At 44.2% G+C, this 24928-nt stretch overlaps 1 protein-coding gene across 1 annotated transcript in view; it reads right to left on the bottom strand.

Annotated features, from left to right (window-relative positions):
• NCAPG2 (non-SMC condensin II complex subunit G2) overlaps positions 1–24928 on the bottom strand; it is a 106978-nt gene that overhangs the window by 32424 nt on the left and 49626 nt on the right. Inside the window, exons 17-23 of the mRNA XM_074986294.1 lie at positions 13454–13524; positions 13004–13157; positions 11990–12163; positions 10757–10873; positions 10530–10676; positions 8014–8113; positions 5699–5886 (exon numbers count right to left, since the gene is read on the bottom strand). Of these exons, the coding sequence (XP_074842395.1) occupies positions 5699–5886; positions 8014–8113; positions 10530–10676; positions 10757–10873; positions 11990–12163; positions 13004–13157; positions 13454–13524 (951 nt within the window). The remainder of the gene's footprint in view (positions 1–5698; positions 5887–8013; positions 8114–10529; positions 10677–10756; positions 10874–11989; positions 12164–13003; positions 13158–13453; positions 13525–24928) is intronic.

The raw sequence follows: 24928 nt of genomic DNA, 5'->3' as shown, positions 1-24928 counted from the left end.
TGAGCGGCATAGTTGGCCATGCGGAGCAACAGAGTAGAGGAGGAGTAAGCTTTTCTACCCAGAAGATCCAGCTTCTTTATATCCTTGTCCAATCCCCCAGATTTGTACTGGGACGATTTGGACCTGTGTTGGGACGATTCAACCACTAGCGAGTTTGGCTGTGGATGACTAAATAGAAATTCCATACCTTTCGCAGGGACGAAGTACTTTTTGTCCGCTCTTTTGTTGGTAGGAGGAGCGGATGCTGGGGTCTGCCATATATTAGTGGCTGCCTCCATGATTGCATCGTCCAGAGGAATAGCAATTTTAGAAGAAGATGGAGGCCTGAGGTTTTTAAGGAGTCTGTGGTGTTTCTCCTGCACCTCCGCCACTTGAATATCTTGGGATTGAGCTACCCGTTTGAACAGCTCCTGGAACTGTTTCAGGTCATCTGGGGGAGAAATGTCTCCAGGGACCATGGCCTCGTCTGGCAAGGATGAGGAGGCATCACTACGGTATCTCTCCTCCAATTCCTCTGGATCCTGGCCGTATTGATGTGATTGCCTTTGTGGAATTTCGAGGTGGGGTTCAATGTCTTTAGACCCAGCCTCTGATTGGGGAACCCATGGTGTTCCCCCAGGTGGAAGCAGAACACTGTGGCGTTGAGGAGTGGTTGACGGGGATCCATAGTGAGACGTCAACCTCCTATGATGACGCCCCGCATAACGATGGCGGTCGTAGCAACGGGGACAGGGGCCCGGCGATGGAGACCTGGACCATGACCCAAGGATGTAAGGGTGGTGCCTGGAATGTCGAGGCCTCTGAGATGATACCGACGTACGAGGAGAGCCTCTGTGAGAAGGCTCGTAGGGATCCCTGCTAGATGCTGGAGAAAAGCGTGCAGATCCCTGTGATGGGCTCCGAAGGAAAGGAGAAGGACGTCTGTGGCAGGCTGAAGGTGTTGCTGCCCATCGAATCTCCGGTGGTGATCGTGGTGACAGAGGCAGCGCAATTACCTCAGGAGAGGGGCTGCGGTGCCTGGTCTTTGTTTTAGCCTTTCCCCTCTCGGGTGGTCCTATCGGTGAACTTGGTACCGGAGCAGGTGTCATGCTGATTTCCACTGCTCCTGGTGCCGTGGATCCCGGTGCCGTCGTCCTCGGTGCCGTGGATCCCGGTGCCGTCGTCTCCAGTTCCTCTGGGGAAGTCTCGATCAGTGCCGCAGTAGCCGGTGCCGAACTGATTAGTGCCCGCACGGCTCTCGGCGCCGTCTCCCCGGTAACTGCAGGGCCTTGAGTGGTTGCATGCGCCGCGGCTTTACCAGTGGAGGAAGCCAGCGTGCGCGGGCCCTTTGCTACACTCGTCCCGCTCCCAACAGTAAGAGGCAGGGATCGAGTTGGCGAGGCTCTTCACGGGCCCTTTGTTACACTCGTCCTGCTCCCAACAGTAAGGGGCAGGGATCGAGTAGGCGAGGCTCTTCGCGGGCCCTTTGTTACACTCATCCCGCTCCCAACAGTAAGGGGCAGGGATCGAGTAGGCGAGGCTCTTCTTTTCTTCTGCGCAGAGAAGGTCAAAGAGGCAGCCCTCCTCTTGTGCGGTCCTGAAGAGCCCTCCGCATGCGTTGCCTTCGATGAGGCAGGCTGAAGTGCTTTGTCAACTAACAGCATCTTCAGCCTAATTTCTCTATCTTTTGTAGCTCCATTAGTCAACTTGGAACAATGGGAGCACTTCTGGGGAACGTGCGTCTCCCCAAGGCACCGTATGCATCTGCTATGGCCATCCGAAGCAGGCATGGCCTCCAGCAAGATTCACACTTCTTAAAGCCGGGGGATGGCATTGTTAAAACTTAATTCTGAGTCCTTAGGTGATAATAGCACACTTAACAGTATGTTAGGTGATGTTAATAACCGTTGGCCTTTGAAGGCCGACAAACAAAAGCAGCGGGCCCGCCTGGAGGCGGCCGCTGCGGTTTTAAGATAGTCTTTAACTTTTAACAACTTTTAACAGAGTAACTAACTATAATAACTATAGGACTGCTAACTATGAACTGTTAAAAACTATTAACATGAGAAAAAATAAGACTTATCTGTCTCAGGCATTGGAGCCGGAGAGGATTCTGTCTGCAGCCGTTGGCGGTTGAGAAGGAACTGGCGGGGACCAGATTGCGCACATGACCGTAAGCGTGCGAAGAGCCGACGCACATCAGCGCATGCGCGACCCGACGGAGACTGCTGAACATTTTCCGAGCTGCGGCGCCGGAGCAAGCCCGACACCTACTGTGGAGCACCCACGGGGACCACTCGAAGAAGAAGAGATGGTTACTCACCTGTGCAGTAACTGAGGTTCTTTGAGATGGTTGTCCCATTGGGTGCTCCGTCTTCGGTGTCTGTGCACGTGCCCTGTACCTCAAATGGGAGAACTGTGGTAGCAGTGTCCCCAGTAGACTGTGCATGTGGAACAGTCAGGAGGCACTATTTGGCTGACCAACCCTTTGATTCCTTCTCTACCACAGAGGATCAAAGACACTCCAAAACAGAGGGGAGCACCCACAAGGAGAATCATCTGGAAGAATGTTAATTACAACACACATGGATAACCTCTTCTTTGAGGAACATCCTGTGAGCACTCCACTTTAGGTGACTATATTGCATTATTCGTGATTACAGAAGGGACTTTCGGAGTCTGCAGTTAAAAAAAACAGACACCAGTATATCTGAAACATCTCAGAGGCTGAATGTTTCTCTGATGCATAGTGTTTGCTGAAGGTGTGGGCGGAAGCCCAGGAAGCTGCCCTGCAGATGTTTAGGGAACAGTTTTCAGGAAGGCTGTTGATGTAGCCATTGCTCTCGTGGAGTGTGTGAACAGGGCTGCTGGAAGCACTTGGTTAGTGATATGATAACAGAGCTGGATGCATTCAGAGATTAAGGTGGACCTTGATTCTTTAAAAGTGTGGAGAGTTGTGTTGGTGGATTCTGCAAAGAGCCTGGAGCTCTCAAAAGGAAGATACTCAACTGCAGACTGGACTTCTTTTGGGGAACCCAAAAAGTGTAGCCAGGCTGTGCACTGTATAACCACTTCTGTGGAGATGAAACACACAGCAGTCTACTGACTCCAGTGCAGCTTGGGGCAAAGTCTGGACAATGAGGAAACCCTAATTTATATTGGCCTTATACTGTTGCTGTTGTGCATGTACTTTGCTGGTGATGCTGCATAATTTGCATTCCTGAGTTGCAGAGGGATGGATGAACAGGTTTTCCTGGCAAGTCAAGCTGTTGCCAGTCTCTATCATATGGGGTGACACAGGTGGCATTTTGTATCAGGTAAGGAAGAGGCTGTATGTGCTGGAGCTGGGGAGTTAATGTCATTCTGTTCATTCCAAGGCTTCTGTGTCCTCTTTGGGATCTACTACAGATGGAGAGGCTGATGGAGTAAAGATGCCTCTAATCTACAAGTTGGAGCTGATACTTCAAGAAGTTGAGGGTGCTGAGCTCTATACATAGCCCAGAGATCCCATCATGCAGTTCAATAGCTCTGGCATCAGCAAGGTCACCCACTGAGGGGGCTGCCACAGTGGTAGTTGCTGCACTGGTCTAGGTGATGAGTGTTGTGAAATATGTAAGCCTTGAGAGGTTGCTTCCTCTTCATCACTAGCCATTGGAGGGGCTGATCCAGCAAGAGGAGTGGAGAGGCTGAATTGGGAAGCCATTGGTACCAAACAGAGGTGTTCCTGGTGTTGAGGTAACTAGTAAGTCTTCATGACTGGTGAAGTCTTGAGATACTGGGAAGGTTAATACCAGCATAGGCAGCAGAGGAATGACTGAAAGATGTGTCTGCACCAATATTGCCAGCTGATTGCTATGATGTGAGGGTGCAGCAGGAAGTGGTACTGAGATGCTAGGTGCTGAGGCAGCATGTGGCTTTGTCAGTACTGACAGAGCCAATTACTGTTTGAGTGGGAAGCTGCCTTAGTGTTGACCTGTGCACAGTCTTTAGCTCCTCAGGAAATCTTGGTGTCAGGCATACCTAGTGCCTCATGATTGGGTGCTTCAGGTGCTGCAGACACTGATTTTTTTTATGAGCGCTTTTTTGAGGGAGGGGAAAAAAAATCACCCCATGACAAGAATGGGAGTGCTTTCTGGACACCACAGCTGTAGTGGAGTCTCTGGACCTTGACCTTGAAGGAGCTGCCTTTGCTAACACCGCTGCTTGAGACTGCTGTCTCAGCAGTGTTATATGTTCCCATTTGGAGGTAGGACAGTGACTTCTCCATGAGTAACAACTGGAGTTGATGCTCTCTGCTCTTCCTGTGACCTTTCTAGTCCCTGCTATGAGTTTTTTGCAATGGGAGCACTTCTGGAGAATGTGTGTCTTGCCTAAACAATGGACATACCAAGTCTCTGTCACAGATGGGGACTGAGAGCCTGCAAGTCGGAAGTTTAAAGCCTGGAGAACCAAGTATGTCCAAGAGGACAGACTGGCCGTGAAAGTGGCCACAAAAATAATTTTTAAAGAAAAAACCAAAAGCAAATGCAACAAATTTATAAAAAAAAAAAAGAGGAAAATAAAGGGGTAAAGGTAAATTAACAGTTTTAGAAAGGATTACAAGGGTGCTGCTACGTTCCAAAGGAAGCCAAACACAGTAGAGAAGGAACTGAAGATTTGGTTGGCTGGGCTGTACGTGTGGCATATCAACTTCAAAAAGTATGTGCCAACCGCCCCGTATGTACAAGCAACCAAGGGCACTGCTACCAAAGTTCTCTGACTTGAGGCACGGGGTGCACAGACACCTAAAGTGGAGTACTTGCAGGGCCACTCCTTGAAGAACATTTCTTAATTTGTTCATTTACCCTTTGTAATGGGACAACACCAGTGTATACATTCACTCAAGGACATAGAAATTTTTTTTTTCAAGCAGAGAGGATTAGTTTGAGAGGCTAGGGAAGACTACGGTTTTTTTTTTTAAATTATTATTTCTCAAGCTTTAGAGCTTAGCTATGAAAAAGAGATGAACAGTATACTGAAGGAGGAACTAGCAGATAAATCTCTCTTCCAGTTTGGCATTCCAATCTGTACTTTGCATTTGGCCATATTGGATTTTATCTTATTTACCTCAGATCATTTCTCTAGTTTGTCCAAAGCTCTTGCAGCCTCTGCCAGATTGGTATCATCTCCAAACTGAACAGAACAGGACCCAAAACTGATCCCATGAGACCCCTCTCATTAGATCTTTCCAGAATGACTATAACCCATAACTAGTCTCTTGGAACATTTTTTTTCAACCAGTTACACATCCACATTGCAGTAGCTTCCTAGGTTGTATTTCCCCAGTTTGTTTATGAGGTGATCATGCAAAAGCCTTACAAAAGTCAAGATATACAACATCTATCACTTCCTTCCACTCGAAAGGCTTGTTACTCTGTCAAAGAAAGATACCAGGTTGCTTTGAAATGAGTTGTTCTTGACAAGTCCATGATGAATGTTATTTACGTCCTTACTGCCTTCTATATGTTTAGAGATTGACTGCTTAATTATTTGCTCTATTATAATTCTGGGTACAGAATGGCTACAAATGTCAAATCAATTCTTAAACAGAGGATGATAAGTACTTTTATGCCAAAATATCCAAAGTGTCCAACTCACATTGAGTGAAAGCAAATCAGTGCTCAGAGTTAACTTTACCACCTCATAGTTTTGTGTATTCATATACTAGGACGACAAATACCTGAAGCCCTTCTTCCTGGTGCTTTCTCAGTGTGCGTGCCACACATTCCAAAATTTTCTGGAAAAGAGCCTGAACAGCGTGGAGAAATGTTGCCCCTTCTTCATCTGTATCAATCTTTTGAGTCAAAGAAGCTTCAATAATCTCTTTCAGAACACATAGTAATGTAGGAATACAAAAGCAGCCTCTTTCTAGAGAAACAAACACCCTGTTAGATATTGTAAAACATTTTAAACTAGATTTATATCCTTTAGCTCAAGGCTGAAATGTTCAGAGTATTTCCTGGTACCTCCCCCCCTTCCCCTTCCAACATGCTATAAAAACTCCAGGGGGCTAGAAAATATTTATAGCGCTCAACTCTGGACAGCTATGGCTGAATTTAAGTCCTGCTTTAGCTACAAGCTTAGAATGAAATTCATTTACACCATATAAATAGCTGTAATTTACTCGTGTATATTTATTTTATATTTAACTGATTAACATCTATTTTTAGATTTCTTACTGATTCAGTGAGTGTTTTAATTACTGTATCAATACTTCTAGAAAACAGCTTACATGTTTGACAAAATTTAATTTTTGAGATGTAAAACAAAACACCACCAAGTTTTGTATATGGTGTCAGGTGACTTTTCTACACTAACTTTAAGGGAAAAGCTAAATTGTAAAGTAATGAAGGAACATGGCGTCCAGATTTGAAAAAAGTTTATTTGTACCTATGGACTTGTTCCTTCTCCTGTCCTCTAAAATAGTTCTTTTGTACATTAAGAGCTACTACTTTACTTCCATGAAGCAATAAAATTGAATAAAAATAATAAAAAAATTGGAGAAGAAGGAAATAAAGTGGGTTTTAGAGTTGCTCTTGGGACTTTAGGGACTCTGTTTTTGCTTTATAAAAGAATTTGTAAACTTCACTCTACATATTACAAAATGTTGCACTGTTTCAAAACATCAAAAGGAAAGACCACTCCAGAGACAGCAAATTAACTTGCATCCTTCCCCTATTTTAATGAGACTTCACAAAAAGTCCTGCATGATTGAAGAACTGTAAGGCTATGTATACATGACAGCCCTATTTCAAAAAAACACATCCAAACACAAAACACATTTTGAAATAAGAACTTAACTGTTCTGAAATAGCAATTCTGGTCCACAAAACTATTTTGAAATAGTGCCATTGGAGCCCACTATGGCTTACTTCAAAATAAGCATTATTCCTCAGGGAACAGGGTTTAGTGCAATCAAAATAATGCAGCCATTATTTAGCGTGTGCATCATATAGACATTTCAAAATAACTGCTGTTATTTCATGATAACTAAGCTGTATAGACAGAGACTACAGGTTGAACCTATCTAGTCCAGCACTCTCTCATACATCAACATCTGTAATCCGGCATGATTTTAGTTAGCTGGATGACCACTTATCATGGGTGTGACGAAGTTTTCTGTGATCCCATGAAATTTGTCCTGGCTCTCAGTGCTCTGTGCTGCTATTAAACTGTAATTTACCCCTAAATGTCTTCTAAGAACCCAGTAGCAGGGGAAGTGTTGGTAATGCTGCTAGACAATACTGACTTCTCATGGTCTGGCAAATTGCCTAGTTCAGTACCAGTCAGGTTCTGAGGGTGCCGGACTAGAGTGGTTCAACCTGTAATTTGTTAACTGAGTTGTGTTAGCAATATTAGCCTGGTCACTTCATTTCATTTTTCTCCTTTTGTGATATACCAAGCACCACTCTGCTGCATTTCCAACACAGCAAAGTAATATTTATTGCTAAATAATATATGAGAGGGGCTGGAAACAATACACACAGCCTGAAAAATCCAGTTCCATCTTAAGTATTGGGACCTATGTTTTTTTTCCCCCCCAAAAATCAAGCTTTCATTTAGTCCTTATTGCGGAGATAACTCCAAATACAAATGGAATGCTACATATGACAGATTTGTTTCCTAGAGATAGGCAATTACAGTGACCATTTGAGCCAGCTGTAGCGGCACTATAACTAGTCAAAATCACTCCTGCTATTCAGAAACCTTTGAACAGCAGAGAAACTCAAGAATCCCATCAGAAAAAGAGTCACACTATTTTTGCTAGCAGAAGATACGGACAGTATCAGAAGCACATACTAGCTTTTATTCATGGGGAAAAAAGATCCAAAGCAGAGACAGAAACTATGATAAATGTAGCAGAAATGTTTTTCAAACTCTTCTCCGTAGAGCAACAAGGAGGCTCTGGCAGAGGGAAAGAGCGTAAGAAAGAAATCCTCCCCTTACAGCAGCACACGGAAGAACAGAACACCACAAAACACTGTCAGAGTGTACCTGTTTGTGTAATTGCAAGAGTAACATCTAAAAGGTGTGCTTGAAATTCTGAATCTCCAAGGCCAACCATTATAGCATCTTTACACACTGTCAGATATTCCTAGTCAAGAAAAGTAAAAATCCATCAACCCAGATTACTTATGAGCAATACAATACAAGCCTTATTATCCGAAAACTACGTGACAGCTGCCATAGATGGCAATATAATTCCCCCTTTAGATAATCAGAAAAATTCTGATAGCTGTCAGGCATAGTTTTCTAGCACTTGAGGAAGTCACGTTTGTAAACTTGCACCATTGAAGGCTGTTCTTGTGTTCAGTGAAAAAGCTTGAGTAACTGGCATATCTGTTTAACTGGCAACCCTCATTCCACATGAATACCAGACAACACAGCTTATAATGTGTTTCAGTATTATCTAAAAATAAAAACCACAACTGAATCTAAGTATTTTTAAATGTATTTTATATTTTTCTGACTGAGGCCATGTCTTGCTATATTGATGTAAGTTAATATTACTCAAGGGTGTGAAAAATCCACATTGCTGAGCAATGTAGTTATGTCAACCAAACTCTCTGTACTGAGAGTGCTGTCAGTGGGAGGGCACTGTTAACATAGCTATTGGCTCTGATATCAGATTAACTATGCTGAAGGAAGCAGGATTTTAAGTGTAGACCTACCATGAGTAAATAAAAAGAAAAAATGCAATCTGAAATGTCACATTACTGCCTTCTAACTTTTTGGTGTGATGACTGACATGGAATCCAAAGCTTACTATCTAATAATTAGACACAGAGAGAGAGAGAGAGGTGATGCTAAAATACAAGCCAAAAGACTGCAAAAGATTAACAGCACAAAAAAAAAGGAGTATTCATTTCCCAAGTTTATTTCATCTCTCCCAGTCAAGAAACTATAATCAGATTTATGTTAAAAAACCCCACTATTCCTCAATTTGTCAGGTTTTTCACTAGGCCGTTTCTATACATGCCACTTTCGAAGTGGCATGCTAATAAACGGCCCAAAATATGCTAATGAGGCATGGATGCAAATTCCCCACCCCTCATTAGCATAAGGTCATGTGATTTGGAGTCTGGAAGACATTCTTCTGGAGTCCAAAATGCCGTTTAGAAGCGCGGCCCCTGGGGGATCTTCCGGAAGGAAGTCCTTCTTCTGGAGGCCCCTTCTTCCTGAAAATTTTTGGGAAGAAGGACTTCCTTCTGGAAGACCACCCCCCCCTCCCCCGCAAGTGGCCGCACTTCTAAACGGCGTTTTGGAGTCTGGAAGAATGTCTTCTAGACTCCAAATCATGTGACCTTATGCTAATGAGGGGTGGGGAATTTGCATCCACACCTCACTAGCATATTTCGGGCCATTTATTAGCAAAAGTGGCATGTGTAGAAATGGCCCAGGAGAATATCCCCAAGAATCTGAGAAGAATCACTAAAACTGCAACAAAGCCTCCATCTACTTCCTGACTTTGCTTAGGTATATCTTGATGCTCTCTTAAGGTGAAGGTACAATTTTGCATTGTGGAATTGATAAATTTGGGATACCTGAAGTCATGACCAACGGATCCATTAGTTATTTCACTTTTTAAAACCCCCATTAAGAAATAAAATGGTTACTAATCCATTTTGTAACTGCTGTTGTTCTTAAAGTTGTGTTGTAGATGCCCATTCTACTTCAGAGGGTGTATACACCCATGACCCAATGCACTGTTCACAGAGATTTTTCTCTCTGCTGCAGAGCTGCCCCAGTTTCTAAAACCCTTCCCCTGCGTATAATGGAGAAATTTCCTCTTTGGCTGCCAATAGAAGAGAGAACTTTCTAGTGACAGAGGTTCCTGAAAGGGGATATGAAAGAGGGGAGGGAAATGGAAGTTAGCAAAAAAAATGAAGTTCATAACCCAATTCTACCATACTTAAGACCCACTCATCTGAAATTATGTGGGTACAAGTACTTTAACAGTGGGATAGCCAGTGGGAAAACATCATGACAGGGGAAGCTGGCAAATCAAAAACTAGTAAGCTGTCCTCAGTGAGCATGTCAAATTGACTGCTTTGTATTTCTTGACTGTCTAGATAAGCTGGTTGATAGGGAAGAGAAGGAAGTGCCCTGCTGATGAGGCCAAGTCACGAAACAGGTGATACGGGAAGACAGTTTAAGGCATGTGGGCCTATGGCACTGACTAAAGGAAAGGCCCACTGATGGAGGGCAGGGAGAGGAGGAGGACAGGGAAAGAGAGGTGACAACTGCCCAGGGCTCACCTATTTAAAAAGGGCCAAGGCTCCCAGCCACTGCTGCCTCTACATCAGCAATGGGCCCATTAAACCACTTCTAGAGCCCCACTCCTTCTGTTGTCCCCACACACCTTGCCTGGAACCCAGTGAAGTTTGGCAGACACCATGCTAGTGGGATGTAGTTACTGTGTGTAAACCATAAAAATCATATGCATTAAGCATTTAAAAGCATTATTTTTTAAAAAGGATACATTTTTCATAAAATTTAAAATTTCTAACCTGGATAATTAGCTGAGAAACTTCATTGTGTTGCTCTGGAACATCATCATCTTGCTCACACATTAGAACAGAAGGTAGAACATCACTGTCTATCCAAGTACCTGTCTCCTTCAAATGTGACAGGTAAACTTTTCCTTCAGAAGAAAACTGTGCAAGAAAACTATTAACAATAACAGAGCTTGATAATTGTCTTCTTCCCCCATAAATACCTCCTTAAATAATAATACCTTGTATTGAAGATGAATACTTAATCTGCAGTAGAGAGTGAAGGCTCTTATGGCAGTTGCTCGATCGATGCTACGAGATCCTGCATGAGTTCCTCTCATAATTGAGCCAAGAATCTCCTGCAATATCATAACTTACAGTTGTATTTAAAAACAAAATATATTTTCAGGAATCCCAGTTCTGCACTGTGCTTTTGTCAAAGACTGAAACTGAAATTCAAACATATTTTCAATAAAGCCAAGATTTTCAGAAAGCGACTGAGGTACTTTCAATCACTTCATTTTTTGAGTGCCCAACTTTATGCTAAGGTGCTTGATCTTCCAAAAATTCTCTGCATCTATCCTCTAGAAGTCAGGCTCCTTTAAGATGTCTCGTATTGGACAAATTTGAGGCATCTAAAAAAATCACTAGACTTCTTGAAAATCTTGAACTAAGTCTTGTAGGCCTATAGTTTATTTCTATTCATGAACTGAACTGCTTGTTATTCACAAAGTTCAGATGCATGAGTTTTAAATAACAGTAGTTACTTTTGATACAGATAAAGAGGTACAGTTAATTCAGACCACAAATAGCCCACACAATCATTACATTCTGATGACCAACGGTTCCTTTTGCAAGACTGGAAGGAAGGCAATTTCTTTTTAACTGTTACTTTTTACATTTTAAAGTAATTGTATTTTCGTTTTCTGGTAGTATTATCTTCTATTTCTTCTATTGTTACCCTTTGTAATGGATCTTCAATAGTATTACACTCATGCTGTTGCACAACATGTTGAATGAGATTAAGTATCAGAGAGGTAGCCGTGTTAGTCTGTAGCTTCGAGAATAACAAGAAGTCTTGTGGCACCTTATAGACTAACAGATAATTTGGAACATAAGCTTTCTTGGGCAAAGACCCGCTTCACCAGATTGCAACTTCTTGTTATTCCTGAATGAGACTGCTAGTCACAACTGTTAAAGCACCAAATATGCAGAAGACAGTTTTGCCAAGTTCAGGGAGCACACTTTTAGAAAAGAATGGATCATTAAACACAATGTCTAGCTTTTTTATCACAATGCATTACATTATTTCATCAGCTCATAAGATCATTCTAAGTGTACTGACAGATGAGCTAAAGGAAGGAGGAATGCTGGCTCTTACAAAGACTTTTGATGAAAAATGCCAAATCAAAATTTCACTAGTCATGCTAAACATGTTAAATAGTGCTTTACATTCAACATTCTGCAAATGTTACCTTTGCTGCTCCAAGTACTTTCAAAAGCTGGTTCAATTTCTTTTTGGGGACAGATAACAGGCAATCCCGATTCATGGAATGAGTCAATAAATATTCTATATAATCAAGTGCTAATTCTGGCTTTGACTCAGATGTTACTTGGATACGGACTCGCCGCTCAGATGCTGTATTACTCTAAGTGAGAGGGGAGAAGAAGACCATTAATAATGAGATCTAGGCTACGTCTACACGTGAAGCCAACATCGAAATAGGCTATTTCGATGAATAACGTCTACACGTCCTACAGGGCTGGCAACGTCGATGTTCAACTTCGACGTTGCGCGGCACCACATCGAAATAGGCGCTGCGAGGGTACGTCTACACGCCAAAGTAGCACACATCGAAATAATGGTGCCAGGCACAGCTGCAGACAGGGTCACAGGGCGGACTCAACAGCAAGCCGCTCCCTTAAAGGCCCCCTCCCAGACACAGTCGCACTAAACAACACAAGATACACAGAGCTGACAAGTGGTTGCAGACCCTGTGCCTGCAGCATAGATCCCCAGCTGCCGCAGAAGCAGCCAGAAGCCCTGGGCTAAGGGCTGCTGCCCACGGTGACCATAGAGCCCCGCAGGGGCTGGAGAGAGAGCATCTCTCAACCCCCCCAGCTGATGGCCGCCATGGAGGACCCAGCAATTTCGACGTTGCGGGACGCGGATCGTCTACACTGTCCCTACTTCGACGTTGAACGTCGAAGTAGGGCGCTATTCCTATCTCCTCATGAGGTTAGCGACTTCGACATCTCGCCGCCTAACGTCGAAGTTAACTTCGAAATAGCGCCCGACGCGTGTAGACGTGACGGGCGCTATTTCGAATTTGGTGCCGCTACTTTGAAGTAGCGTGCACGTGTAGACGCAGCCCTAAAGAACACTAAAATGAACATAAGTCAGAGGAGAAGTAAGTACTATAGCAGACAAATAGAATCAGATTGTATAATGCAACGAAGCAGTAGAATTCAGTGTTTTCTTTGCAAACCTTTCTAGGCGTCATCTCATCAGACATCCAATCACAGATTAATTCAATAACGTGTCCAACTTGTCCCCAGCGACACAAGCAGTCTATCAAGGTGGAGTATTTATTTTCATCAGCTCCCTTCTCAAGATTCCTCAATTTAGAGATCACACCACAGCTAAAAAATTTAGATATAGTAGCTGTTTTTATTCCTTAGTGAAGAAATAACTTAACATAAAATGAATCGATACGATATCAGAAATATTAACAAAATAGATCTATTGGCCCCTATACATTTTATTAAATGTCCAATTTTTCTGACTGAATAAGTTTGCCTGAATTGATATGTTATTCACTGAAAGTATTTTAATATGTTATAATACTAAGGAGAAAAATAAAATTTAAGTTGAACAGAACCCTCCACACACATACACATCCCACATTGGTTCGATTTAGGTATAAAGAAAATATTACCTGAATGTAGGAATAGCAGAAGCTGGCATGAAAGATGCCAAAATAACTAATGGAATCATACAACGATCATCCTAGGATTTAAGAAAAAAAAATTACAACAGGATTGAAGTCATTAAAAAATTTAAGCACCTTTTTGGAGAAATCAATTCCATCACTGCAGAATCTTCATATCCATTAAAGAACCACCAGAAATAGCATTGAAAAGAAGTACTTAGAGTGGACTATCAGCTTCATATATAATGGGGAGTTCTTAGTGGTCACATACAAGCTCTCCTAGCACAAGCAAACATTCATTTTAAGTTGAGGCATGGCCATGACTCCATCCAATTCCTTTTCACTTACACAGCATGTTAGAAATAGAAGCCAAAGAAATCATTACACATACTTGTACGGCTCTATAGTGAGAATTTACTCATACTAGATAACCTTTGTTTTCTAACCATTTTCACTGCAGATCCCCAATTTTGGAAAATTAACTATCAGTCATCTGTCAAAGAGGCAGATCTGAGAACCAGATGACCCTAGGATTACTTTCCCAAACTTGGACATACAACTTGGATTCAGAACCAGAGTTAATGCTTCCTAAACATAAGACTTATACATCAAGAAGCAGTATGCAATCAGAGTTGTCCTTGTGCTATGTGGGACCTAGGACAATCCCTTCTACACCCAGACTCCCACTCTATCCTGCCCCGATCCTGCCCCAGCTCCCATTCAGCCCTTTCCCCAAGGCCCCCCACCCTTCCTCTCATGAGCAATGTTGGGAGCTGACGAGGTGGAGTGGAGCTAGTCACAGTCCCTGTGCCTCTGAGGCTCTATATCCCCACTAAAGTGCAGTGCTCCCCAAAGCACTGGACCTTGGGTGATCGCCTTAAACTGTCCAATAGACATGATGGCTCTGCCCGCAATATCCTCATTTAGAAATATACATGCAGCACCTAGTACAACAGGGCCTTGATCAGAATCCCTAGGTGTCACTAAAATATAAAAATAAATGATTGAGGATATTTTGTATCTAGATAGCTTAAAAGCAGGCACAGATGCCTTCAAGATCTCACTAGTCGTATGTCAAAAATCTTATCCATTCAAATAATGCCTGAAGATGTCATGTCTCCACTTGACTTAGCTCCATGAAATACAATATAGAAGATCTATGTTTAGGTGTCGTTCCATCTGGTTAACAAGTGAGAGGTTGTTTTTTTTTTTTAAAAAGGTAACATTTACAGAAGAAAAAAAAAAGAAGTTTTGCTTTCCTAGCAGAAGAGAACCTCTTGCTCAAGTCCCCTTTTTTCTTGCAAATAAGCATCTGGTAAGATTTTTTTCAGATTCATGCTGCTTCATCCATGTGAGAAAGTATGGCTACATCTATGTCAGAGAGACTGCCAAAACTGAAAAACTTGTCTGAGTTGTGCTGAAAGCCAGCTTTGAGAGGAGCATACTAATCATGTGCCGTAATTATGGTTCTTCAAGATGTGTGCCCTTATTGATGTCCCTTTCTAGGTCCACTTGTGCCTCCTGTGCTTCAGATTGTAGCTTTTATGTAGCACTCTCTCTTCAACCTACACATGTGCTCTCCCCATCTCTTGCCCTGAATGAGGGCTAGGTGGTGCTGTATGGGCAAACAATCCTTGTTTTCTTTTCCTCTACTGCACAGCTGAGCTGAAAGAACTCTGAAGCAGAGCATCAAGGTAGGCAGTGGAACACCCATAGGGAAACATTTGGAAGAACCACAATGACTGCACAGGGCAACATTCTCTTCTTCAGGTAGTGTGCCATTGGGTGACTGCAGGATCACCCCTCAGTAGGAGGGCTGAGACTTCAGAGGCAAGTATGGAATTATGAATAAGACAGTGAAGCCACACGTGGCATTGAATGCTGGATTGAGACACTGCAGAATGTTCAACAAAAACATGAGCACATGTTAATGTCATAGCTACATATTTCTGCAACCGGAACATTGAGAAAAGCTATGGAGTGGAGAGTGATTTCATACAGTGAGTTCATACTCTAGAAGGAGGCTGAAGATCATGATAGCTGTAGGTAATGCACCTTTATATCCATCTAGAGTTTCTTTCTTGGGGACTGAGGATATCTTAGCTCTGTCCACAATGTAGAGAAAGGTATGGGAAGTTTCCTGAAGGATTTAGTTCTATTTAGATGGGAAGCTAGTGCTCTCCTGACATTGAGTGGGATGTGGATAAGTTGGTTTATATGGCCGTATGAAGATATTTTTGATAGGAATCTGGGATACAGTTGTTGTGTGATTTCTTTAAAAAAAAAAAGACTGCAAAGGGATGGGGTGCATAACAGAATAACCCTCTACCTTATGATAGAAGGCTGTAACAGCTGTGAGGTGCACTTTTATCTGGCACAGATGATTGTGAAAAGAAGGTTGGGGCAATGTGCCTCAAGTCACACCAGGGTTTGAATCTCTTCCACTTTTGGATAGATATGCCATAAGTAGTTTGGTTCCTGCTATGAAAGAGCACCACCTTTACTTCCTCAAAGCAAATCATTTCTACTCTTGAATCACTGACCGCCTGTGTCTTAAGATGAAGAACCTGAAGACTGGCTGGCATTCTAAGAAAGGAAATGAGGAACAGATTGGAGAATGATTGGTTGACAAGCAGAGATGAGTACAGTAGAGGAACTCTCTTTGCCTTGGGCAAATAGGATCTAGAAGTATAAAAGGAAGTTACTCGCCCTCATGCATTAGGGGTGAATAGTACAGCCTCCTTGGAGAAGGCATGAGGTTTAGGGAAAATAAGCAGGTGGGTTCATTTATGTGAAAATCTGTTATAACTTTCAGGAAAAACTTTGGATGGGGCCTGAATATCACTTTGTCTCTGGTGAGACAGGGAGCGAAGCGGACAGGGAGCTGCAGACAGGGGAGTTTAAGAGGGAGTTTGGGAGGGAGTGTGACAGAGAGGACTATAATGGTTAGGAAGACCCGCAACACCTGTGCCAGCACTACTGCCGTCTCCTCCACTTGTGCCTGTAGCCAGACAGACTGCCTGACCATGGATGTTTCTACCCAGATTTTGGTGTGGCTCTGCAAGGACTGTGGCTTGCCGTTCCCACTTACTGATACCCAGGCTGAGGGGAATATTCAGTGTGGAAGGTGCCTGCTGGTGGAATCTCTCAGGCGGCAGGTGGGGGAGCTACAGGAGGAGGTGGCCAGGTTGAGAAGTATCCGAGTCCATGAGCAGTTCCTGGATAGTATTCAGGTGGAGACTGCGGAGGTAACTGTCCCAGTGCACAGGACGGCTGATAAACCACTGGAGGAGGTGGACCAGGGTGGACACTGGCAGCTGGTTACTTCTCGCAGCAGGCAGTGTCCCACCCCCGCTCAGAACCCTCCCACTGTGGTACTGGAAAACCGTTATGCTGCACTCGATACAGGAGACCAAGAATTACCCCGTACAGAAGAGGAGAAGCCTTGTACCCCCAAGGCTGGGAAGTCTACTGCCACCCCTGCAAGAAGGAAACATAGAGTAGTGGTGGTTGGAGACTCTCTTCTGAGGGCGATGGAGGTGCCCATCTGTTGCCCTGACATTTCATCTCGGGAGGTGTGCTGCCTGCCTGGGGCCCATATCCAAGACGTTACACAGGCATTGTCGAGGATTATCCGGCCCTCTGACTACTATCCCACGCTTCTCATAAATGTGGGCACTAATGATACTGCAAGGTGTGATGCTGAGCAGGTCAAGAGTGACTTCAGGGCTCTGGGGGCACGGGTCAGGGGGTTTGGGGTGCAGGTGGTATTCTCTTCAATCCTGCCTGTCAGAGGTAGGGGCCCAGGCAGAGACAGGTGTATCCTAGAGGTGAATGCTTGGTTGCGTAGATGGTGTCACCAGGAAGGCTTTGGTTTCCTTGACCATGGGATCCTTTTCCGGGAAGGACTGCTAGGCAGAGATGGCGTTCACCTTTTGAGGAGGAGGAAGACCATTTTCGGACACAGGCTGGCTAACCTAGTGAGGAGGGCCTTAAACTAGGTTCGACGGGGGCAGGGGAGCAAAGCCCGCAGGTAAGTGGACAGCATGAATACATGGGAGATGAATTTGAAATGGGAGGGAGTATGGGCTACACTGGGAGAGTAAAAAGAGGGCCAGGGCAAAACTGGGAGGCAAGACCAAATCAAATGTCTGAGATGCCTATATACAAATGCAAGAAGTATGGGAAATAAACAAGAAGAATTGGAAGTACTAATAAACAAATACAACTATGATATCGTTGGCATCACAGAAATTTGGTGGGATAATACTCATGACTGGAATGTTGGTATTGAAGGGTACAGACTGCTTAGGAAGGACAGACAGGGAAAGAAGGGAGGAGGTGTTGCCTTGTATATTAAAAATGTACACACTTGGACAGAGGTGGAGATGGACGTAGGAGATGGACGGGTTGAAAGTCTCTGGGTTAGACTCAGAGGAGTAAAAAACAAGGATGAGGTCCTACTAGGAGTCTACTACAGGCCCCCTAGCCAGGTGGAAGAGGTGGATGAGGCTCTCTTTAAACAGCTAACAAAATCATCCAGGGCCCAGAATTTGGTGGTGATGCGGGACTTCAACTATCCAGGTATATGTTGGGAAACTAATACAACAGGGGACACACTGTCCAATAAATTCTTGGATTGCATTGCAGACAACTTTTTATTCCAAAAGGTTGAAAAAGCTACCAGAGGGGAAGCTGTTCTAGATTTAATTTTAACAAATAGGGAGGAAATTATTGAGAATTTGAAAGTGGAAGGATGCTTGGGTGAAAGTGATCATGAAATCATAGAGTTCACAATTCTAAGGAAGGGTAGAAGAAAAAACAGTACAATAGAGAATGGATTTCAGGAAGGCAGATTTTCGTAAACTCAGACAGCTGGTAGGTAAGGTCCCATGGGAAGCTAAACTGAGGGGAAAAACGGCTGAGGAGAGTTGGCAGTTTTTCAAAGGGACATTATTAAGGGCCCAAAAGCAAGCTATCCCGCTGGGTAGGAAAGATAGAAAACATGGCAAAAGACCGCCTTGGCTTAACCAGGAGATCTTGCATGGTCTCAAACAAAAAAGGAATCATATAAGAAATGGAAGCTAGGACAAATTACAAAGGATGAGTATAGGGAAACAACACGAGTGTGCAGGAGCAAGATTAGAAAGGCTAAGGCACAAAATGAGCTCAAACTAGCTACAGGCATAAAGGGAAACAAGAAGGCTTTTTACAAATACATTGGTAACAAGAGGAAGACTAAGAAGAGGGTAGGGCCATTGGTCAGTGAGGAGGGAGGAACAGTAACAGGGAATTTGGAAATGGCAGAGATGTTTAATGATTTCTTTGTTTCGGTCTTCACTGAGAAATCTGAAGGAATGCCTGACATAGAGAATGCTAGTGAAAAAGAGGTAGGTTTAGAAGTTGAAATAGGAAAAGAACAAATTAAAATATACTTAGAAAAATTAGATGTCTGCAAATCACCAGGGCCTGATGAAATGCATCCTAGAATCCTCAAGGAGCTGATAAAAGAGGTATCTGAGCCTTTAGCAATCATTTTTGATAAATCGTGGGAGACGGGAGAGATTCCAGAAGACTGGAAAAGGGCAAATATAGTACCCATTTATAAAAAGGGGAACGAGAATAACCTGGGAAACTACAGGCCAGTCAGCTTAACTTCTGTGCCAGGAAAGATAATGGAGCAGGTAATTAAAGAAATCATCTGCAAGCAATTGGAAGGTGGTAAGGTGCTAGGGAACAGCCAGAATGGTTTTGTTAAAAACAGATCATGTCAAACCAATCTTATAGCTTTCTTTGATAGAATAACGAGTCTTGTGGATAAGGGAGAAGTGGTGGATGTGGTATACCTAGACTTCAGTAAAGCATTTGACACGGTCTCACATAATATACTTATCAATAAACTACGCAAATACAACTTAGATGGGGCTACTATAAGGTGGGTGAACAACTGGCTGGATAACCGTACCCAGAGAGTAGTTATTAATGGTTTTCAATCCTGCTGGAAAAGTATAAAAAGCGGGGTTCCGCAGGGGTCTGTTTTAGGACCGGTTCTGTTCAATATTTTCATTAACGATTTAGATATTGACATAGAAAGTACACTTAAGCTTGCAGATGATACCAAGCTGGGAGGGGTTGCAACTGCTTTGGAGGATATGGTCATAATTCAAAAGGATCTGGATAAACTGGAGAAATGGGCTGAGGTAAACAGGATGAAGTTTAATAAGGACAAATGCAAAGTGCTCCACTTAGGAAGGAACAATCAGTGTCACACATACAGAATGGGAAAGGACTGCCTAGGAATGAGTACAGCGGAAAGGGATCTGGGGGTTATAGTGGACCACAAGCTAAATATGAGTCAACAGCGTGATGCTGTTGCGAAAAAGGCAAACATGATTCTAGGATGCATTAACAGGTGTTGTGAACAAGACACGAGAAGTCCTTCTCCCGCTCTACTCTGCGCTGGTTAGGCCTCAGCTGGAGTATTGTGTCCAGTCCTGGGCACCGCAGTTCAGGAAGGATGTGGAGAAACTGGAGAGGGTCCAGAGGAGAGCAACGAGAATGATCAAAGGTCTAGAGAACATGACCTATGAAGAAAGGCTGAAAGAATTGGGCTTGTTTAGTTTGGAAAAGAGAAGACTGAGGGGGGACATGATAGCAGTTTTCAGGTATCTAAAAGGGTGTCATAAGGCAGAGGGAGGCAACTTGTTCTTCCTTGCCTCTGAGGATAGAACAAGAGGCAACGGACTGAAATTGCAGCAGGGGAGGTTCAGGTTGGACATTAGGAAAAAGTTCCAAACTGTCAGGGTGATCAAACACTGGAACGAATTGCCAAGGGAGGTGGTAGAATCTCCATCACTGGAGATATTTAAGAAGAGGTTAGGTAGATGGCTGTCAGGGATGGTCTAGAAAGTGCTTGGTCCTGCCATGAGGGCAGGGGGCTGGACTTGATGGCTTCTCGAGGTCCCTTCCAGTCCTACTCTTCTACAATTCTCTGAAAGAAGGTTCGCCATTAGGGAGCCACTGAGACATCACTGATCATGTCTGACTTACCCCTTTGCTAGGGAAGGGGTGCCTAGAAGAGACAATGTTTGAATGAGACACTGTTTCTTCCTCACCGTATAGGGAGGATGCAGGAGCTGTCATGTTTGACTGATACAGCCTGTCCAGTGATGGAGAGACATCAGTACCAAAACAAAGTGGAAGGTACTGTGGTTGCCCTTAGCTGATCCCAGAAGGCAAAAGGGTACAAGGGAGGCACAGGCGGCAGGCAGTACTGTGGCTGCAGACACTTACCTTGTCATGCATTGGGATAAGTGCACATACTGATGGGGTCAAGCATGAGTCTCTGTTCAACCTGCAATTTTTGCTAGTGGCAGAGCGCAATAGTTTGTGCCAGTGAAGCCATGGCTTTAGATTTTTGAGCCACATTTGGCTTAGGCTTGGCTGCTTGTTTGGGTCTTATAGCCAGGTCTTGCGACTCTCCAGGTGCAGTAGGCAACAGCAGCCCCAGCAAGCTCTTGTCCGGAGCCCCACAGGAGAATAGAGCCAGCTTAGTATCAACGGATTGCCCTTTCTTGGGTGAGGGGGATTCCCTGTTAGCATCTGCATTCGCTCTCTTTGGTGGTTTAGAGGCTGTAGAGGTCACAGCTGGAGTAGCAGCAGCTGCTTATCTGACATCACTGCATGAATAATGTAAACGGGGTGCAGAGAAACACAGAAGCAGCAATACACTGACCCAAACAACTGCTGTGCTATATAAATGCTGAAACAAAACAGGGCTCACTCGAGAACACCCCACATAGTCAGCAACCCCCGACCCCTTCAGGCAAATAAAAGACTCAAGCAAGGTGAAGACTGGCAAGCGAGAGCAGTGAAGTATATGCAGCAGCAGCAATAAGTGAAGTTAACAGGGGGATGTGGATTGAGGGAACTGGTCTGAGGCAGTCTCTTCAGGTAAAAGAAAGACAATGAAAACTGAAATGAATATATACTTGTGCACAGCACAGTTGGGCATTGGAGTAGCAGGCAGTGGTGCAACAGCCTTGTGGTCAGCCATTACAGGCTTGGGCTTTCCAGAATGCTTAGGCTTGCTGGCCAGGTCCTTAGACCCTTGGGGAGGAGGCAAACTCTGCCCCGGTGAGTGCTTGTCCAGAGTCCCGAGGGGATCGGAGCTGACTTAGACTTCATGGATCACCCTTCATTTATTCCAAAGGGATTCACTGTTACCTGCTGAACGTGCTCATCTGTTTGGAAGAGACAGAGCAGGCAGCTGAGGCAGTGGCCACTGCTCTGCCCTATATCACCATTGGTGACAGTGGCAGTGGGGATGCAGGGTGACCAGGATGTGACGCGAGTGTAAGGGAGCACTTGAGGAAAAAGTTTCGTGAAGAAGGAAAAAAAGCAGGCTCTCCTAGTCCCAACTGTCAGTCACCAAGTGACAGTAAACTGCGCTGCTCCTGCCACGCAATACAAGCAGAAAGAGAATGATAGTCTGAGGCACAGGTGGCAGTCTTGAAGAAAACAGCAATTGAGAGGGAAAAAACAAAACAAAAGCAACAAACAAACTCACTCACTCACTCTGTGGTATGGTGTAAAACACAGACAAAATAGGGTTCACTTAAAAACACCCCTTGTCCTCTGTGACACCCCCCTTCTGGCAAATAAAAAGGCTCTAACCTAGTAACATAAGCAGGCAAGAGCTGTAAAATACGTGCAGCAGGAGCTGCAATAAGCCTGAGATACAGCAGAAAGAGCGAGGGAAGGGAAGGGGTTGAGAGGACTAGTGTAAAGTGGTCCTCTGAGGTAAAGAGAGAGAAAACAGTGCCAATTCTGGCACAGAGGCAGAACTGGTAGGAGCTGCTGGTGGAGGCATATGTAGCTTTTCCAAAGCTGATGCCTCAACAGTGCCAACTGATGTGGCTCACTTGGTCTCTACCCTAGTTCTTCTGGTTGAGGTGGACCTGCATTTCCTCACGGCACCATATAGCGATGGCACTGGGGAATGCGAGGCTCTAGGTAGCACTGATGGAGAGCGTGCTGGTGAAGCGCTTGTGGTAAGAGAACCTTAGCGGGGTGATAAAGCTGCCCTATGAGAGGGCTTTTGCTGCACTTGCATCTCCTCTGGTTTGTCCTGGTGGAGGCACATGTTGCTTTTCAGAAGCTGATGCCTCAATGGCATCAACTGATGTGGCTCACCTGGTCTCTGCCTCAGATCTTCTCGCTGAGGAGGACCTGTGTTTCTCCATGGCACCCATACAAGGTGGCACCAGGGAATGCCGACAGAGAGCGTGCTGGTAAAGCTCTTATAACTTGGGAGCCTTTTCAGTGCAATGATAGCTACCCTATCTGAGGGCTTTTGCTGCATCTGTGTGTCCTCGAGCTTGTCCCTGAATGATAGTGACTTTTCCCAGCATAACTCCTCTAGTTGAGCTTTCTGATTTTCCTTGCCCTTGCCGGCATACTCTGGCAATGAGGTCACTTGCTTGCAGAATGGGTTTTTCTGCACTTTGTCATTCTGGAAGAATCCAGCATGCTGTGTGGAGGAAAAGAAAAGAAAAAACAAAACACTGCTGCGATGCCACAGCAACCTCTGCCTTTAAAAAAAAAAAAAGAAGTAGATCTAGCTATGAAAATGGTTGAGGTAAAGTGGGAGGCTAATATGGGTTTCTAACTGTTTCTCAGGTAAAGAGAGGAGCTGCTCTGACATCTGTCTTCAGCTGAGGACAGTAGAAAGGGAACTGACGAGGGCTAACTCGCACGTGTACTCCAGCAGAGTGGCAGCGGCTTGAGATGCTCAGTGTGCCAGCACAGAGTGAGTGGGTGTGTGTGCGCGCGCACACGCACTGCTCTGAAAAGCTTTCCGATCTGCAGCGCTGGGACGCACAGAGACCTGAGTGGAGCACCTGCAGAGACTACTCGAAGGAAAACCCTGTTTCTTTCCTCTCTATTTTGAGTAGGATCTTGGGATAGGTCTACACTAGAAGCATCTGCCAACAGAAGTTACTGTCAGAAGAAATGTTCTGACAAAACTTTGGTTGACAGATCATATCTACACATAAAAGCAGATCTCTCCTTTGATCCACTCTGTCAACAAAAGGGCCCCCTTCAGTGTCTCTACAGCTTTTTTGTCAACAGTTTCTGTCAACAAAACACATTTTGTGTGTAGCCGCTCCGCAAGTTTTGTCTACAAAACCCCCGTTCTGTCTACAAAACTCTCTAGTGTAGACATAGCCTTGGATATTGGAGAAATCAGTGAAAATAAATGGAGGAGAGTTCTGTTCCACTGGAACACAAAGGCCAGCCCTGAGGCTGAACTGGGAGCATTTATTGTGTTTTTGACTGTGGCAAATAAGTCTTTGGGATGCCCTTGGTGTTTGGCTTCAGTCCTGGGCAGGAGGACTCAGGCTGTGGTGACATGTACCATTCCAGAATTTCACAGCTTTGGCACAGATGGAAGGTGATTTCACTCCTCCCTGACAGTATCTATAAAACATTTTTTTCTGTCATGTCCTTGACCAGCGGGAGGAAATACCTACAGGAATTTCTACCTACTGTGAGTTCCAGGAAGTTGATAGGTGATATTGAGACAATCTGCCTTGCACAGTATCAGAACCCACATGGGCTCTCCATCCCAACAGGGATGTATCCATTGTGAAGTCCAATGTTGGGGCTTGTTGAGTGAAATAAGCCCCAGAGCAGTAATTCCAAGGGACCTTCCACCAGTCAAGGGATTTTTTGACTAATGAGAGCAAAGAGAAGTTTTTTTTAAAGCTGTGTTTGCTTGGTAAATAGCCAGTTGTGACCCACTCTTAAAAGGTAGGACAAAGTCTCAAACTTCATTACACCGCAACCCTTTCTGATAAAAAAAATTCACAACACCAGGAGACAGTGGCAAAGCCTGAGCCCCACTGCTCCAGTGGGGCGGAGGGACAAAGCTGAGGCTCAAAGGCTTCAACCCTGGGCTGGGGGCTTATAACCAATACCACAGAAAGGACCTATGTAAACATTCCAGGTGTAGATGACAAAACTAACAGTAGTTATCTCGTATTAAAAGCGATTCTGACCTACAGCAAACTATAGAACTTTCTGTGAGATTGAAGTATTGCAATATGCAAACAAGCACCCTGTAGTCTGAGGGCTGAGAACCAGTCTACTTGGTCCAGATATTGAATTATTGTATGAATTGTTATTTTGAACTGCTGAACCTTTACAAATCTGTTCAGCGATCTTAGTTCTAGAACACGTCTCCACCACTGTCATTTCTTGGTACCACAAAGAATTTAGAGTAGAGTCCCCTCCTTCTATACTATGTGGGAACTGGTTATATAATACCCAACTTAGAGAGAGTAGGTTTCCTGTCAGAAAAGGTGCTTGTGAGAAGGTCCCTGAAGAGGGGGATGTAATAAAGGAGAAGGGAGGAATAAACAACAGAATATCCTGGAAAAATGATCTCCAACACTAATGAGTCCATAGTTATGCATT

The sequence above is a fragment of the Carettochelys insculpta genome, chromosome 2, assembly GCF_033958435.1.
Source record: "Carettochelys insculpta isolate YL-2023 chromosome 2, ASM3395843v1, whole genome shotgun sequence".
NCBI lineage: Eukaryota > Metazoa > Chordata > Testudines > Carettochelyidae > Carettochelys > Carettochelys insculpta.
Note: the sequence above shows the minus strand (reverse complement) of the source record. Positions and strands in the feature narration are given on the sequence as shown.